At 41.9% G+C, this 16,276-nt stretch overlaps 2 protein-coding genes and 1 long non-coding RNA gene across 3 annotated transcripts in view; 1 reads left to right on the forward strand and 2 right to left on the reverse strand.

Annotated features, from left to right (window-relative positions):
• LOC126536995 (uncharacterized) overlaps window positions 1-570 on the reverse strand; it is a 30,740-nt gene extending 30,170 nt beyond the window's left edge. Inside the window, exon 1 of the mRNA XM_050184082.3 lies at window positions 96-570. Coding sequence (XP_050040039.2) covers window positions 96-227 — 132 coding nt within the window. The 5' untranslated portion in view covers window positions 228-570. The remainder of the gene's footprint in view (window positions 1-95) is intronic.
• Window positions 571-815: 245 nt separating this feature from the next.
• On the forward strand, window positions 816-1,142 carry LOC126537002 (uncharacterized). Its single transcript, XR_011893823.1, has 2 exons — window positions 816-904; window positions 1,017-1,142. It is a non-coding gene; the product is annotated as an uncharacterized lncRNA (long non-coding RNA).
• Window positions 1,143-3,850: 2,708 nt separating this feature from the next.
• Window positions 3,851-16,057, reverse strand: LOC126537000 (uncharacterized). The gene is made up of 5 exons (XM_050184087.3): window positions 15,960-16,057; window positions 15,621-15,696; window positions 14,366-14,470; window positions 10,891-10,977; window positions 3,851-7,981 (listed from the first exon to the last, which is right to left on the reverse strand). Exons 1-5 carry the CDS (start codon window positions 16,029-16,031, stop codon window positions 7,839-7,841), a joined length of 483 nt encoding a protein of 160 aa, XP_050040044.1. The 5' UTR covers window positions 16,032-16,057; the 3' UTR covers window positions 3,851-7,838.
• Window positions 16,058-16,276: the final 219 nt, after the last annotated feature.

The raw sequence follows: 16,276 nt of genomic DNA on the forward strand, positions 1-16,276 counted from the left end.
CTTTCAAATTCTACTTAAACGTTCTGAGAAAAGCTTCAACCAAACGCCAATGAAATGGCGCATTTTCTTCTTGGCAAGATATGGCAGCAACTCACATCACCGTCGTGTACCCGCATGTGCCATTTCAGTTTCTTCCCGTTCGGAAAACTTGCAGAACAGCCATCAAAACAACACACGAAGATGGTTTCGTTAGTCGTAGAAGGGCTCTTTCCGTTAATGCTGGCCATTGCTACTGTTCAGCATCAGTAACGAGATCACTGAGCTCACTGTTGACACTGTACCATGGTCTGTACGTGGCCTGTACTACCGCACATGTACTACAGTCATGTAGGGCAGTACCACAGTACTACAGTGCCCACAGACGAAAGCAGGCACATGGCAGGCAGCATGGCCAGCAGCATAAACTGAACTGATGATGCTTGCGGATTACGCTTCGGATTCAATTATCTCTAGAAGCCGGAGCCTTGTCCAAGCCATCAGCAGCCTCATGCGAGTTTTGGTTGTGTGCAGTCGCCGCTGCATGTGGGAGCTATTGTAATGATCTAGAGTACCCACGAATGTAAAGAAAATGCCGGTGTACACGGAGGAAGACAGTGCACTAGCACCGCACATATCGTGTGAAGGAGTTCGGGACGATCTGAAGCGCTGCTTACTTGCTACAGATTGCGTTCGAAAGGCAAGTTTAAGCTTCAAATCAAACTTGTGGCTGGGTTATAGATCCTCCCAAATTATTCCATATTTGCTGGAAAGACGTTCATTCATGTTATAAATATCTTGCTGTTGCGTTATTTTGCTTTAACAGGAAAAACTAACGCCAAAGGAATGTTTGCGCGCAAACCATCCGTCGATTCCGACGGAGTGTCACAATTTGAAAACTCTCTTCTTTGAATGCAAGCGTTCGATGGTGAGCTTCGCTCCTGCTTTTGATAAAAGCGAATTTCTATTTTGACACTTGCGCACTTCGCTTATGGGCGATTTCACTTCCCTTTTTTTTTGTTTTCTTTTTTTTCAGCTAGACAACAGACAGAGGTTCCGAGGAAGAAAAGGCTACTGACCGTCACGGGTCAAGTCGCAGGATAGCTGAATGATAAGCCGTTATCACGGTGTATGTATCTTATGAATAAATTGTATTTTGCTTTGCAGCCGGCTATTTTAATTGCTGATGAGTACCATAAGTGCGTTACATGGATCAAAGTGTAATCTATGGCGTAATGTGATGTGGTTAAACTTTCAGTTTTGGGGATTTCGTACAGCAATACGGGTGTCACGCGGCACACTTGGGATCGCAATCGAGGCCGATCGGCATCGAATTCCTAGGTTATAATTGGCTCCTTCATGCAAGATGCGGCAAGGAGCCAATCGTGGTCGAGAATTTAGATCCGGATCGCGCTCGTTTGCGATCTAAAGTCTGTGTGACAGCATAGAAGCCATAAAGAGTTATTGGAATGAGACGTAGTCTAATAAGGAAAAATAATTCGAATGGTGCGTCATCTACACGGCTTGCAGTCAGATATTGTATGAGAACTGATTCAATATGAAGACTTTCTTCAGAGTCCTTTTCAGCACATCCTAAATGTACTACAGCCCAAGTTTAAACTAGTCTGATACCACGTCCTTGTTGGTTGCCTGTTGCCACTCTTTTAGCTGCAAAAAAGCGTGTAGTTTTCTGTGTTGCAAAGTGCACACATTGTACTTTTTAGGTCCTTTTTAAGCCATGTAGTGCATTGTCTAAGTTCTCGCATACAGTGTTACACTTGTTAACATAAACAGCACACTAAAAAAAAAGTTGTGGCCTAATAGAGCGTCAGGCTGCAGTGCAGCAGGGCAGGGGTTCAATCTCACTTTTGGGCATGTATTAACTTTTGTACAAGCTTTTCGGCAGGACAGTAGCAGCAACCACCATGGTCAGCAAAGTCCAGGGAGGCTCGCCTTAAAAGGTAGTGCCATTCTTTCACTTTGCTGCCATCCTCTTTTCCCATCTGCCCTCTCAATGTATTTTCTTTTTTTCATGAATTGGCAGGTCAATAAAACGGTCTAAAGCACTGATTTGCCGTATTTGAAACTTTCTCCACGTCACTAACAAAGGCACGTGGCAAGAATACTAGAGAAGGAAACAACCAGAAAAGGGGTTATTACACTACTCTGGAACCTTAATAGTACTGCACATGATCTACATTTGCCTTGTCGGTTTCTGCAAAATGCATTTTACCAAACTCAAATCAGAACAAAAAGAGAGATAAGGGAATTCTTTATTAAGTGCTGAAACCTTAATAGTAGTGCACATGACCTATGCTCGCCTTGCGAGTTTTTACAAAATGCACTTCACCAAACTCGGGTCTTAACAAGAACAGAGGAAAAGGCATTCTTTAACGAGTGCTGGAACCTTAATAGTACTATACATCATCTACCTTCGCCTTGTGGGTTTCTGCAAAATGCATTTCACCAAGCTCAAATCTTAACAAGTAGAGAAAGATTCTTTAATGAGTGCTGGAACCTTAATAATAGTACTGCGCGTAATCTACCTTCGCCTTGTGGATTTCTGAGAAATGCATTTTGCCAAACTAACAAGGAGAGAGAGAAACTGATTCTTTAGCGAGTGCTGGAGGCATTTTCCTGGTCACTCACCTTGCATGCTACTATGTCACTCCAGATGAGATTGGGGATGCATAAAATGTCTCACTGATACACAGACTGTACAAACTCGCACACAATGTGCGCAATTAAGAAGCACAAGCATGCAGAGCTTACAGAAGCATACAATGTATACTGCTTTTAATCAGGCAGAGTGTCAGATTCAAAGCAGTGGCCTGGAGATAGACCAACAGCACCTTCATTGTGCAGCGAGCAGGAGCGGCGCTGCTCCAAGGTCCAATATGGTGCAGCTCCAGAGAGCTGCCATGTAAATTTAAAGCAGATTTTAAGACTGCTCTTGTGGCCGCAAAAGCATGTGCAGACACATACAACCTGGTGTAAGTCTTCACGCACATTGCATGGCACCTCATGTTATGTCCCGACAAGGAGTCCCCACACATAGGTCAGAGCTGGTGGTTGTATACAGCAAATGCCTCTTCTACCTCGAAATCTTGCGAAACTGATGCCTACCTGTTAAAATAGCCCAAGCGCTGCGTTATTATGCTGCCAAGCACAAGGCTGTGGGTTACATTCCCGGCTGCATTTTGACATGGACCGAATCTGCAAATGCTCGTGTAGCACATTTTGGGTGCCCATTAAAGAAAAAACTAGGTAGCCCGAATTCGGATCCCTCCACTAGTGTCCCTCATTGGCTGCTGTGCAGATTTGGGACGTTAAACTCAATTTAATTTTTAAACTGATGCCATCTTATAGACATGCTGCTATTTGTAAGCAAACAAGCACAGTAAAAATAAAAAATGAGCAGACAACTGTGTCGAGACTTCACTGATTACTGCTTCAAACAATAATCTTTGCAAAGTTACTTTTGTAAATATTGCTTGCCAAAGGAATTCACACCAGTAGAGTGCATGAAAACTTTCTTTGCCTGCACAGAATGAGATGGCAGCAGTGCTGCATATTCGCAACATCATGCTCGGTAGCTTGTCTAGTATAGAAAAACCCACCACATCTTGTCTGGCTGTGTGGAGGAGCCAAAGGTAGTCCAATATGCCCTTGTAAAAAACACCGCTCTTCCTTCCCTAGTACTTCCGCTGCTTGAAGCATTACAAGTTTCGCGAAAGATTTGATTGCTGGGATGCACATGCAATCTCATATTTTCCCGCCTGTATTGGCCTCATTTGGTTATACATGCACGAGGGACCCCAACACTGCGCAACGAAACTGTAACAGCTGTTCATTTAAAGATTAACACAAACCATTGCAGCATGTAGTGGTTTTTATTGAGATCACACAGGCAGCAATACCAAAAAATGCAGAGGTCTGCAAAATGAAGCAGTTTTTATATGACTAGAATTATGTTTTGCACAAAACACAGAAAGCTCACTGTTAGTTACAGTGAAGCAGGAGTGGCATGGCCCTTGATGCCAAGCTAAAAAGATTCAGCCAATTGGGAGTAAAACCTGAAGTACATTTTCTTCATGCCTGCCAATTTGCATTCAACATGCACAAAAACAAAGAGCTTCACGTAACACTGTGGAAAAGAACACTGCAAAGAACTGAAGACATATGCCCAACAGTGGACCTATAAAACAACTGTTGAGAACAAAACTAGACACCACGGGAGTAGCAGTGAAACTTCATTGCTGCGCTGAAAGTGTGCTACCTGCATTCAGGACATGCACACGCACATTCTTCTTTTTAATCTAGCAGCACGCTCGTTAAGTTGGTTCACTCATGTGCAAGTAGGAATGACTGAGAGACTGCCATCAAAAATTAAAAACAAAATGCAATGCATGTCATGTGTAAAGAAATGTGCAATTTGCATCATTTTATGCAACAAGCTTTGCCTTTCTCCTAGTACACTAAATAACCTCCAGACTAACATGGCACTGGATGAACATTTTACTGCAGGACGGCGAGTGCAGTTGTCAACAGGATGCTTTGTCACTGTTAAGAATCACCCTTGTGAAGCATGTCAGCAACACAAGTTGAACTTTGAATGGCACTCTTTCATTGCCTGCTACCCAACCTGGGTTCACTTGGCCACGAATGTTTGTCCAGTAGGCTTCAATATTCATGATCAATGCTATTTGCGCACCACTTGGAATGAGGACTGGGGAACAACAGGCACAAGCGCAACCAACTAGCCCAAACCAGTACCCTTCTTCAATATTCTATTGAGACACAGAACAGGTCCATATTCCAGCCATCTGTTTTAGTTTTGTCTGTTCAAAGCATTCAACACTATCCACAATAGTTACTACACAAAGCTGAAAGGGGAATGAAGAAGCACACATGGTTACCGCACTAAGCTGAAAGGGGAATGAAGAAGCACACATAGTCTAGTTTGAGAAAGCACATCACTAACTGTGCTTGAACTGAGAAGCAAAGCATGTTAATTGGTAACACCACAAGAGACCTTTAAACAGCTGCAGATGCCTGAATAATCAATTCATACTGGTCATAATAATGAGAAAGAGCTTCATATGAAAATTACTAGAGAGAAATTTGGCACTAGTGTCTTAGCAAGCTGTTGGTTACAGCACTGCATCCAGCATAGCAATGATAGATAGTACATAAATTTCTCTAAATTTAGTCCCCTTGGCTTCGAACAACCTTCCAGGTTTTAATCTAATATTGTTGCTTCAAATTTGCTGTGCAGTTACCCTCCAATATGTTCCATTGTTTTCAGAATATTACAAATAAAAATTGCTCTTTAAAATTTTAACACTGTTACCAAAAGTGAGTGTCACTACACCAGTAGTCCAGACTTAGTGGCATGCGTAATGCTGAGACTTGCTTATGCATTAGAAATTACATTACAGAATGGAGTTTTCAATGTGACATTGCTGTAAAAGACTGTCGTTCTACTTCAGCCAAAAACACAATGAAGGAAACCACAGTTTGCTTTCTTTAATTAAGCTGTGTCAAATGGTAAAAAAAAAATCTGCACTACCCATCATTGCTATGGTGGTTGAATGACTGTAGCACCTACAGAACTGTTTATAATTATTACAATGGCAGCTATCGTATTTACTGAATATAAGTTGACCTTTCTTTTTCCTTGCAAAAATGTTACTCAAAATGAGCCATCGACCTACACTGGTGATCACAGAATCTCGACCTATATTCAAGAACAAAACTAGCAAAAGTACCAAGATGATGAAGTTTCAGCATTGCACCCGCTGAAAAACCAGTCTGGACATTATTCAGACTGGCTTTAAGAAATGCCACATGTCCATTGTCATTTGAGGTGCTGACGACGCCCGAGAAGCATCAGACGAGGACAATTTCTCTGCCAGTTCCAACCTCGGCTAAGCTTGCAGCATCGACTATAGAGATTTAGTAGCCGAGCTTTCGGTAAATAAAGGTGTGTCATGTTGAAAGTTTTTCACCTTCCTCAAAAGGTATTGGTCGACCAGTATTCGTGTTTGACCTATCTTCTAGTAAATATAGTACTAACTTTTGTGGGATATACAATGATAGTAATCACATCTATACAACAGCCAGCGCCAGATTTCCCTCTGGTAACCTTAGTGGGACACAATGACAGTAATCACCTCAAATGGTGCATCGTCTTCACTGTTGCTTAGAGTTTTCTCAAGTTGTAGAACAGGATGCCTTTGAATGGCAACACTATGCTTCAGCCAGCGAGAGAGTAATGTATTAAGCAACATAACAAGAAAAACACAATAACATCTCAATAACATCTCTAGCTGCTGAAACCATGTGGATTTCTGCAATGTAGTGAGCCTGTAACAAGTAGATAGTTCGTGTGTGCTCTGCGCAACACTGACACTGCTACTCCAGTCAGATTGCAGTCTTCTTTCCTCCACCGATTGTTCTGGCCTTTAATTAAAGAATAAATGTGAATTCTGTCTCTTGACCATTCTTGTCTTTGGCCCGTCACTTAAGGTGCGCTGAAGAAAAACGCCAAACAGAACCCCCCATCTTCACTGATTCTTGCTGGTCTTTGTAAGTTGAATCACATCAGCAATTTTCATCCTCTGCTGGCTGCCCCCTATGCAGCATTTACCACCATCTCTTCCTCAATAATGCTTGTTATCAATGAATATGTCACTGGGGCAAGACTGCCGTTTACTCGCCGTATAAAATTTGCTATAAAGTTTCAGTTATGAAGATCAATGTCAGCCTTTTGCTTTGCTTCTGCAAGCCCGCATGAACAGTCTCAAGAGTATTCTAAGAACTGAAACGAGAAGTTAACAACTCGTGCCACGAGCAAAAAGATAGGCACACACTCACTTCCACTGAACTTACTTGCAAGCTCCATTATTCTCAGAGGTTCGAAAAATTGCCTATCTTGTGCACTGTCCGCACCCAGTGTCACATGGTACATTACATCATAATAACAGTACCTTAATTATTTTCCAAATTTTCTGTGAAAGGTTGTGTAGCTATTGCACACATACTCGCGCTCACAGAGGTTCTTTTCTGAAAGTGTGCACATTTTTAGAAGATCACATTGCCCTGCATGCTCGCAGAGGCTGGGATGGATAACACTGGCTACTAGAAAATGTACATTCATACAACTATGGCTGTGGCTTAACAGAGCCAAGCAAGGTTTGTTTTTTTCATTGGAAGATGGCTTCTTTCATCTCTCTAGGTTTGTCGTGCACTTTATAGACAGATAAAACTAAACCACTCTTCCTTGAAGTTTTTGCCTCAGTTACGGGTGCAGCTTTCACATGAGTTGATACAGTAATTGAAGCAAAATGCCTAGCAAGAACACTTTTTTACCTGTAACTGGCTTTCTCAGGTTTTACCCAATTAAGTAAAAATTTAATAAATGATAAGGTGGTGAACTATAGGAGACCTCCTTCATCAGTAGAAAATCCTTTCTTTAATTATAGTCCAGCAATTCAGTTCTGATACATTACCAAATGTGAGGGAAACACCGTTCACAATTCAGAAAGCCTTGTGGGGAATCAGGCACACCAAACATTGAACATGATTCATTTCACCTCGTCATCCTTCCTTATTTCAAGATTTCTGGAGGTCCTCAAAATTTTTTTTTCCAGGTTGCTACACACTGATGAATTGTCCACACTGATGACCTAAGACATTGTAATTGACAGCAATAACACTAGGACTCAAAAAGGCAACAACAAAGCATATTTCAAATGGCCATTGTGTGTCCTCATTTATGTGTCACTAAGCAGCAACAATAGCAGCAGTGCACCCCCCCCCCCTTTTTTTAGCATACGCAGCAATCCTGCATACAGTGTTCACTTCTTCTTGGTCTTTGGTGAAGTGGACTGGAACACACTGGAGGCAGACATGAGGTTCTCAATGTACTGCCCCAAAACTTGGTTCTCAGACTTGAGCTTCAAATTCTCTTCCTTCACACTATCCACACGCTGGGAGAGGTCTGTGGAAAGGCATGCAACAGGTTTTTAGAATCACAAGTCAACTGGTTAACTAAATTTTCCATCCAAACTTAGTTAAAGGGACATTGAACTAAAATTGAGCAATGCTGGTAGGTTATGCTTCTGGCGTACATAAAGCAAGCCAGTCCTGCTGTGAGAGGAGGCTTGATGAGCCAGAAAAGGTGCAAAAATGAAAGACAGATGGGCACACCACCTTGAAGTTCGCATGCACCGGCTCTCTGGTGAAGTCGTAGACTCTGACAGCATTGCTTTGGGGCTAGTCATTGGTTTGTCAGTGAAGAAGAATTAGAAGGATTTCGAAATAAGCCAAGGAGCAACGTGGAAGCCTCAGGGTGCTTTCCTTCAACAAGAAATGTCCAAATTATTCTAAAGTACAGAACAGCCATTATGTCACAGACTTTGTCAGCACCGTAGTTCGGGCATAAACTTCAATAGAGACCAACTGGAATGAAATTTTAGTTGATGCAAAAGGCCTGGCTTTGGGTAGTGTAAGTATAGAGCAACCTCTATGCAAAATTTTATGTTTGGAAATACGAGTGGAACATTGCAAGAAGCTCATTAGTATACACTATTCACATATAACCAATTCAGCATTGCAGTTTACCTAAAGGTCAAGTTTAACTTTTAGTTTTTCTAGTTGCCACATGAAAATACTATACAATTTTGGAAGCCACCCTTCCAGTCTGACCGAGACTGGAAGGAAAGATGACTGTGTTTCTCTTTTACATCCGTTTAAGGGCAACGAATGCCAAGGCTGTCTCCAAGTAAACTTGAATGGCCATTTCATTCACGAAAGCTTCCCTAACATCTGTGTACTGCACTGCCATTAAGAAAGCCAACACGACCTTATTCCCTAAAATGAGGAGCATGACGTTGACCATGCAAGAATAAATCTTGTGAAATGAAACAGTGGTGCATGCTCCCTGCACTTCCTCTGTTTCAAATGATAGGTACTGCAGCTCAGCAGACACTTATATATATGCTAGCAAAGTGTCAGTCCATACACAAGATCCATAAAATCCACAGGTTCACTTTTTCACGCAGTTCGCACACTTAGTTATTGCACAAGATTTTTTCCAAAATGCACTCATCATCTGCAAAAACAGTTTAAAGAAAGCATGGCACAGCATTTTATGTGGCAAGGTGCAAGACTCATGACATATTTGTGAAAATATGGAAGACTACTTTCTAACGACGTACTAGTAAAGTTGTACCTCACAATAAACCATTAGCTGAATTGCAGAAAATGAGACAATACACTAGAATGAGATACACATAGCTGCAGTGTGTCTCATATACTCGTATTAGTCTGGTCTTCCGCAATTCAGCTGGTCTATTGTGACTGCATACCAACTGACTGAGATACACACACTCGTGCAGCTGCAGCTCAACTTGACTAAATTTTCAACTAAACAGCTTTTCCTTTGTGTTTTGATTTCGTGCATTGGTTGAAAGTTGTGCTTTTGATTGACCTTGCAAAGTGATTTAGCACTGCCAGTCTCGAAATGAACAAAGCTCTTGCCCAACACAAACACCCACCCACCAAAGGTACTGAACATGCTGCCTACAGACCTCAGAAATGCAGCTCGCAAGGATGCTCCTTAAATGGACAACTAGCCTCACTGTCCTAGTGTTAAGCAACCTTACCACTCCTCTGGCCCTAAATCTGCTACTGCACTACCTGTAGAGAAGCGTGTGGGTGTGTCCTATGTGGCCCAATATATGATATAGTTTGACATATCTAGCATATGCATGCCTATTAGCTCTGCTGGAAGCAAACAGAGATGGACAGCTATAGGCTTGATGCATTACTATACCTGCCAACCTGAGGGCACTGAAATTAGGGAGATTTGCCAAATGCAATGCCTGAAACAGTGGTGAATGGCTGCCAGTATAGTTATTAGATGTCTTGGCACTCCTACTGTGAACAGAGATGTGTAGGCATGTGCATAATTACGAAACAGATACTATGTCCAGTGACAGTGATTCCACTCTTAATATGCTTCACCACCGAACGAAACTTTATAACGACGAAGTTGACTCAAGGGAACTGGCCATAATGCAACACATACTGAGCCTTTTTCTCAAGCGCACTCCTCAATGCATGCCTTGATCTGAAGTGAACTGAGTTAGGCCTACACTGCCTGCACACAAATAGCTTGGATTTAAATTAGACTTCGGCTAGGTACCTAGCACATAACATCAATTATGATGTGAATGTGCTGCATGGCGCTTTCTTTCTTTTCTTCTGTACCCCCCCCTCCCTCCCTCGGTGGGGCAGGTACAGTTTTTTGGAAGGTTTATGGCTGTTCATAGAGTCAGGTAGAATTAGGGAGCTTTTCCAGACAAATCGGGAAAGTTGGCAGGTAAGCATTACCATTGCAAAAGTGTCGAGCAAAATTCATCTGCCGGACAGGCACCTGGCAGATGTATTTTTCACAGGGATTGCCATGAAAAGCTTCAAGCTGGCAACATTGGCTGAATCTAACATACATGTCAGTTTCATTAATTTCTGTAATCAATATAATGCTCACCGTCACAAAGCAATATTTAGTAAATGTGGGGCAAGTTCCTTGGAAGCAAATTTGCACATATCAATGTTCAGTTCCTGGATAGTGGACAGTCATTCTGTCTTCTCCAGCAATCCTTTCTTATGCATTACATCATGCCATGTATAACCAAAATATGATAAACAGACGAACACATAAACAAACAAGACTAGTTCATTTCCTAGTTCATGACTGCAGTCTGCCGTAAAATGCAGTGCTTGAGCGGCCACAGTTACCAGTTTTGAGGCCTCTCACAGGCCACCACCAAGGAGACCACTGATTCGTTGTTCCTTCAAACTCTGTTGAAAGAGAGAGATAAACAACTGAAAGCTGCAACTCACCATCAAGCGTGTTCTGGAGTTCTAGTACTTGTGAAATCAGCCTAGCTTTCTCTTCAGCTTCATCAGGACTCATGTCTGGATCCAGGGCTGTAGGCAAGAGTTTGCAATTAGGCCATGTATAGTAGCACATAAACAATAACACAGAAATATATTATAAACAAGATCACAAAATAGGCCAGTTAAAGCATTAAGCAGGCACTCAAGGGCAATCTCAGAGTCGCACTGCACTTTTTTTCAGGGCTCCCGGAGCTTGCTTGGTGGGATAATGTGACTACCCCATTTTCACATGAAGAGCTTCTTTACTGGATATGCAAACTTTGCACTCGCCTTCTGAATACAGATCTTGGTGGCCACGACTTCTGCATTTGTAGCAGATGCAATGCAAGATGTGTTTGATGAGCAGTGCTATTGCTTGACCCAATTTGAGCTGCACAAGCTATTTCACTGAGAAATTGTATGCCACTGCACATTAAAGAATGGCACGTACAAAGGAGTTGACAGCATATCTTCTGCAGCTGCAACACTACGTGTGCGATATCACAATCAAAATCACATATGAAATATGCTCACCTAGCAAACAAATTAAAATCATCTCTTTTTGGCTGCAGATTGTGCCTTTGTATTCCTCATACCAGGCCATGATGCTAAATGACATCAGTGCACAACATAATTTGCAATATTTTCTTAAATTTTGGCCATTTTTGCATGTAAAAAATCTGTAAGCATTGCTGGAGTGAGTGATCACTTAATTTTAGTTGCAATCTAACTTTTCTTTATTTATCAAGAATTAACTAGCCTTTGCCAGACATTGCCACAATTTCTGATGTCAAAGGTAATAGCTTCCAAAATTTAAACGTGGCGGTGGTAGCAATTTCAGTTTCGTGGCGTCATTAAACATACAAAACTTCACATAAGTATAGCAACAATAAGCTTTTACTGATGTACATGCTGCATTATTAAAACTCATCCACCTTCCTGGTTTTCCTAGATCTGCCTTCCTTCTTTTGCTCAAGAGTAACGTAGATAACCGTGATTTCCGATGTTCAGCTATGATACCAAGTACTGTCCTCCTTTTAGCATGTGCACTTGATAGGCACCAGCTGACATCTACCAGGAATTGTCAAAGAAATTAGATGGAAATGCTGCCCAACCTAACTCCTCCAAGTTCCCTAAATTCCTGGAGCCACTTCACTTTGCCCCACAACAATAACCATAATTAGTCCTGTGTACTGTATGGCTAACTGGTGTGTATGGCAATGCAAGTGCAGCATCTCGTCCAACTCTTCCTGGAAAAAGTTACTGATATGATGTCTTGGGCAGGCCATCATGTCACATCTCAGCTGTAATCAATTGCAGGATACTAATTAGACATTTCCCCAAAGACTGGATTGTACTGTACATTTGTTTTAAAGGCTTACTGCAGGAAAATTCGGGACCACATAAAAAGCCTAGTTTCGAGTAATTTCATCATCATCGTCAGCAGCAGCAGCAGCAGCAGCAGCAGCAGCCTATTCATGTCCACTGCAGGACGAAGGCCTCTCCCTGCGATCTCCAATTAACCCTGTCCTGTGCCAACCGATTCCAACTAGCACCCGTAAATTTCCTAATTTCATCGCCCCATTTAGTCTTCTGCCGTCCTCTACTGTGCTTCCCTTCTCTTGGTATCTATTCTGTCACCCCAATGGTCCAAAGGTTATCTAGTCAGCGCATTACATGACCTGCCCAGCGCCATTTTCTTTCTTGACGTCTATTAGAATATCGTCTATACCCGTTTGCTCTCTGATCCAAACCACTCTCTTTCTGTCTCTTAAAGTTATGCCTAGCATTCTTCGTTCCATCACTCTTTGCGCAGTTCTTAACTTGTTCTCGAGCTTCTTTGTCAGCCTCCAAGTCTCTGCACCGTATGTCAGCACCGGTAAAATGCACTTATTGTATACTTTCCTTTTCAATGATATTAGCAGCCTTCATGCAAAACTTCAAATTTCAAATACAAGTGGATACGTTGTGAAAAGCTAGCAAAAATAGCCTCTTGATAACAAAACTGTTAAAAAAAAACAAGTAAGAAAAAAAAAGCTGCTGCCATTGTTGATCACTGGAGGTGACTCATCACCCAGAATGCGCAGCCTTGTGGCATGACCTTAAAGACAGAGCGGCATGCTGGAATATCTCGGAGGCGACATGCTGGGACTTGCATCACATCCGCTAAGCACCAAGTGCAAGTGTCGTCTGCTTAAGCTGCTGTTTAAAGGCTGCTTCATTAGAATAGACTACTTACCTATAAACAATATAGCACAAGTGAAATCTTGTTGCAGGTGGCTTTTACCGAGTCCCAGTGTGCGTAATACTGGTCGAACGAAGGTCAATGGAGCCAATGTCTTGACAAGGGGACTTGTAACTGGCCTTGACCAAGACAAGTTCCCGTCTCCAGACATTGGCCCCAGCCACAAACCACTGTTACACACACCGATATACACATGGCAGTTTTGACAGACATGTACCAGGTGTACAGTGTTAAAAAAAGAAAAAGCATGCAAGATCGATGATGGCTATCATTAACTCTAAGAAAAGGTGGCACCTTTTTGGCTTATGTTGTCTCCAATCAATAATCGTCATATACCTTGTGTGCCGTTTTTTTTTTTTTTTAACGCTGTGCACTCCGCACTATTAGGTCACGAAATGGTACAAGCATTTTTGTGTAACGAAGCGTTTGTGACAGGAAAGCAATGAGCGCAGCGTTTTAAAGGAAACGCAAGCAAAACAGATGATGATTATATTGTTTGCGAACAAGAGAGACACCAAAGGGTATAAAATTTTGTTTTAGAGTGCACTCGCTACATTTCTTTAGAGTGCTCACAACTTTTTTGTTGAGAATGCCGTGCCACGCTGATAACACACATGCAATCTATGACCTGGAAGTGCCAGGCGCCCAGTGTTTAAGGGAAATGCGCTCAAGATAGATTATGATTATTGTTGTGGGACAAGATAAGCCCAAAGGGGGCAAACTTTTCTTCAGGTGTGTTGCTGTGCAAAATTGCACCCGGAACTGTTAGCTTTTAACCCTGTGATACCCACATCAAGGAAAATCAGAACAACTTGTTCAGTCTCCTTTATTTCTGGCCAAGGATGGCACACACGTGCAAAAAAAAAAAAATAATAATTTATATATGAAATGTAATTTCAGTAGACACTTAACTAGTGCAGCAATTAATTTGCAATTGTCTTGCCTAACCTAACCTTAACTCACTCCAGCATATCAGAAATGCTACTATAGGCTATGTGTTAAGTTTCATGTGCTTACATAAGTATTTTAGTTTATGAAACCTAGCGTAACAAAAATGATATGTTTGGTATCACGGGACATTACTTTTAACCTCCTGTAAAGAGCAGCTTTGTGCGACACAGCAGCGTTGGATATTACATTACCCATTCAGTCAGACAGATGCACCCCAGTTAGGAGTTTTCCTACACAACTTACAGGTTAGCGCAGGGCTGCTGCTGCCATTGGTGTATGTGGATGGGATAGACTCTATACTCTGAGTTCCCATCGCACTGCCAGCCGAAATAGATGTGTCGCTTTCATCTGCACAATGGAAAAAGGCAACATTCTGCAGCAGATGCAATAATGTATAACTGCATACACACGGCAAGTCAACGAAGAAGCATGAGGCTAAGAAGTGGTTTAATGCCAAGGCATTGAAACGGAAATAAGCACACTGATTTCACAGCATGACTGTATCACTCAGCCCATGGTCTTTACTGTTTTTCAGGTGGTTTAGCTGACTCCAGTAACACACGACACCTTGATACATACTTGTACAATACAGCACATGTGTAAAAAAGATAGGACAGGATTTTATTCGTGATGAATCCACATTTCTTTTCTGCAATGAATTCCAGTTACTTAAAATTTTGTTGCAATGGGTGTTTAAGAGCTGAGAAAATGCACATGTCTTTGTATGCATGTCAGACTTTCTCTTGCAAGAAGTTAGGGCCTGTCCTGTCTCATATCTGTTGTCTTTTATTGCACTAATGTGTATCAAGTCAATTTTAACCAATTAGCCCAGCAACAACGCACGAGTCATTTTTCAAGCAAATCAGGCAATGTTATAACTTTGAGAAAAACAACAACGGTCATTAACAACTAACGTAGCTTATGCTGATAGATTCAAGCAACATTACATTGCTGCACCATTGTTTAAAACGTACTTGACTGCAACAATAGTTGTAAATTGCTTTCGCCTGAGTGGTGGTTGCGAGCAGTGACAGTGGCTCTGAGAGCTAAAATACTACAGCGCATGCGCGTTTCATAAACCACGAGTGTAATCCAGCTAAGAAGATGAAGGTTCCGAGAATGCGCGGGTCAGTGTATAGAAGTCAATAAGTAAAGATCAAAGGCATTTTAGTTAACTAAATATACGTTACAAGCAACACATCCAGATTTATCTATAAATTTCGAGTCATTCGCTCGTAAGTACAAATACAGGTCACCGTTATGTCTGAGTGCTTGATTGTATTTTGATGACAGAAGGATGGCAATGGTATGGCCGATCTGTCGACAACATACAGCCACAATAAACAGCTGGATATGTCTTTTCTTTTATTTCAAATGTTTTTTTCTAGTGTGAACCATTTCTGCCATCAACAAGCAAGAAAACTGGAGAAACTCCGCGTGGTCTGCACAAGGAAGCACCTGCTCAAAGAAAATGCCGTAAATGCACACCGTTTATTACCTTGAGCATCTTCGTCAGCGAGAGGGATGGTGTTCATCTCATCCTCAAACCTTGCGCTGTTCATAGTGGCAGACATCTGCGTAAAACATAACCTTGAAGTGAATCAACAACTAACTTAACGTCGATTACATCAAGGAGGAGTCCGCACTGCGCCTTTCAAAATCGCAAACCGTGGGAGGGAGTTTCGGCGTCACCTACGTAGGCCTAGAAGCCGCACAAAGCTAAAGAAAATTTGCAATGGCGAGCTTGCTGCGAATGCCACAGATACATCTGGTACGATGTTCAATGAGAAGATAAAATCTAGTCCTCAAGGCAAGGCGAATAGAAAAGCTAGCTTACTTCGCTATCTTGATCGCCGCCAGCAGCTCCAACAGCAGCTGATGAGAGCGTCTCAAAACGTGAAACAAGCATGCGCTAGCGCGCATGAACACGAGTGTATCAAGTGTTTTCTTTTTTCAACTTTATTTGTTCACACGTCTAAAATAATGCTTAGGTTGAAATATGAAAAGTTAAGAAATACAATTAATACGTGCAAAATAACAAGTGTGCGGCGCTTGGGTGGAACTGTAATAGCTAGCGGGGCTGCGCACGAAGCCTGCAGTAAAAAATTACAACACATACATGCAACGTTCGATTACGTAAAAAAAATAATAATG

This window comes from Dermacentor andersoni, chromosome 4 (genome assembly GCF_023375885.2).
Source record: "Dermacentor andersoni chromosome 4, qqDerAnde1_hic_scaffold, whole genome shotgun sequence".
In the NCBI taxonomy this organism is placed as follows: Eukaryota; Metazoa; Arthropoda; class Arachnida; order Ixodida; family Ixodidae; genus Dermacentor; species Dermacentor andersoni.

Bases quoted from the DNA above. Each gene is read 5' to 3' on its own strand.
- LOC126537000 (XM_050184087.3), bottom strand. From the start codon at position 16,031: ATGCTTGTTTCACGTTTTGAGACGCTCTCATCAGCTGCTGTTGGAGCT. The intron at 15,697-15,959 runs GTAAGCTAGCTT...TGTTTTACGCAG, and splicing joins GCGGCGATCAAGATAGCGAA to ATGTCTGCCACTATGAACAG. The intron at 7,982-10,890 runs GTGAGTTGCAGC...GCCTTTCCACAG, and splicing joins ACTCCAGAACACGCTTGATG to ACCTCTCCCAGCGTGTGGAT.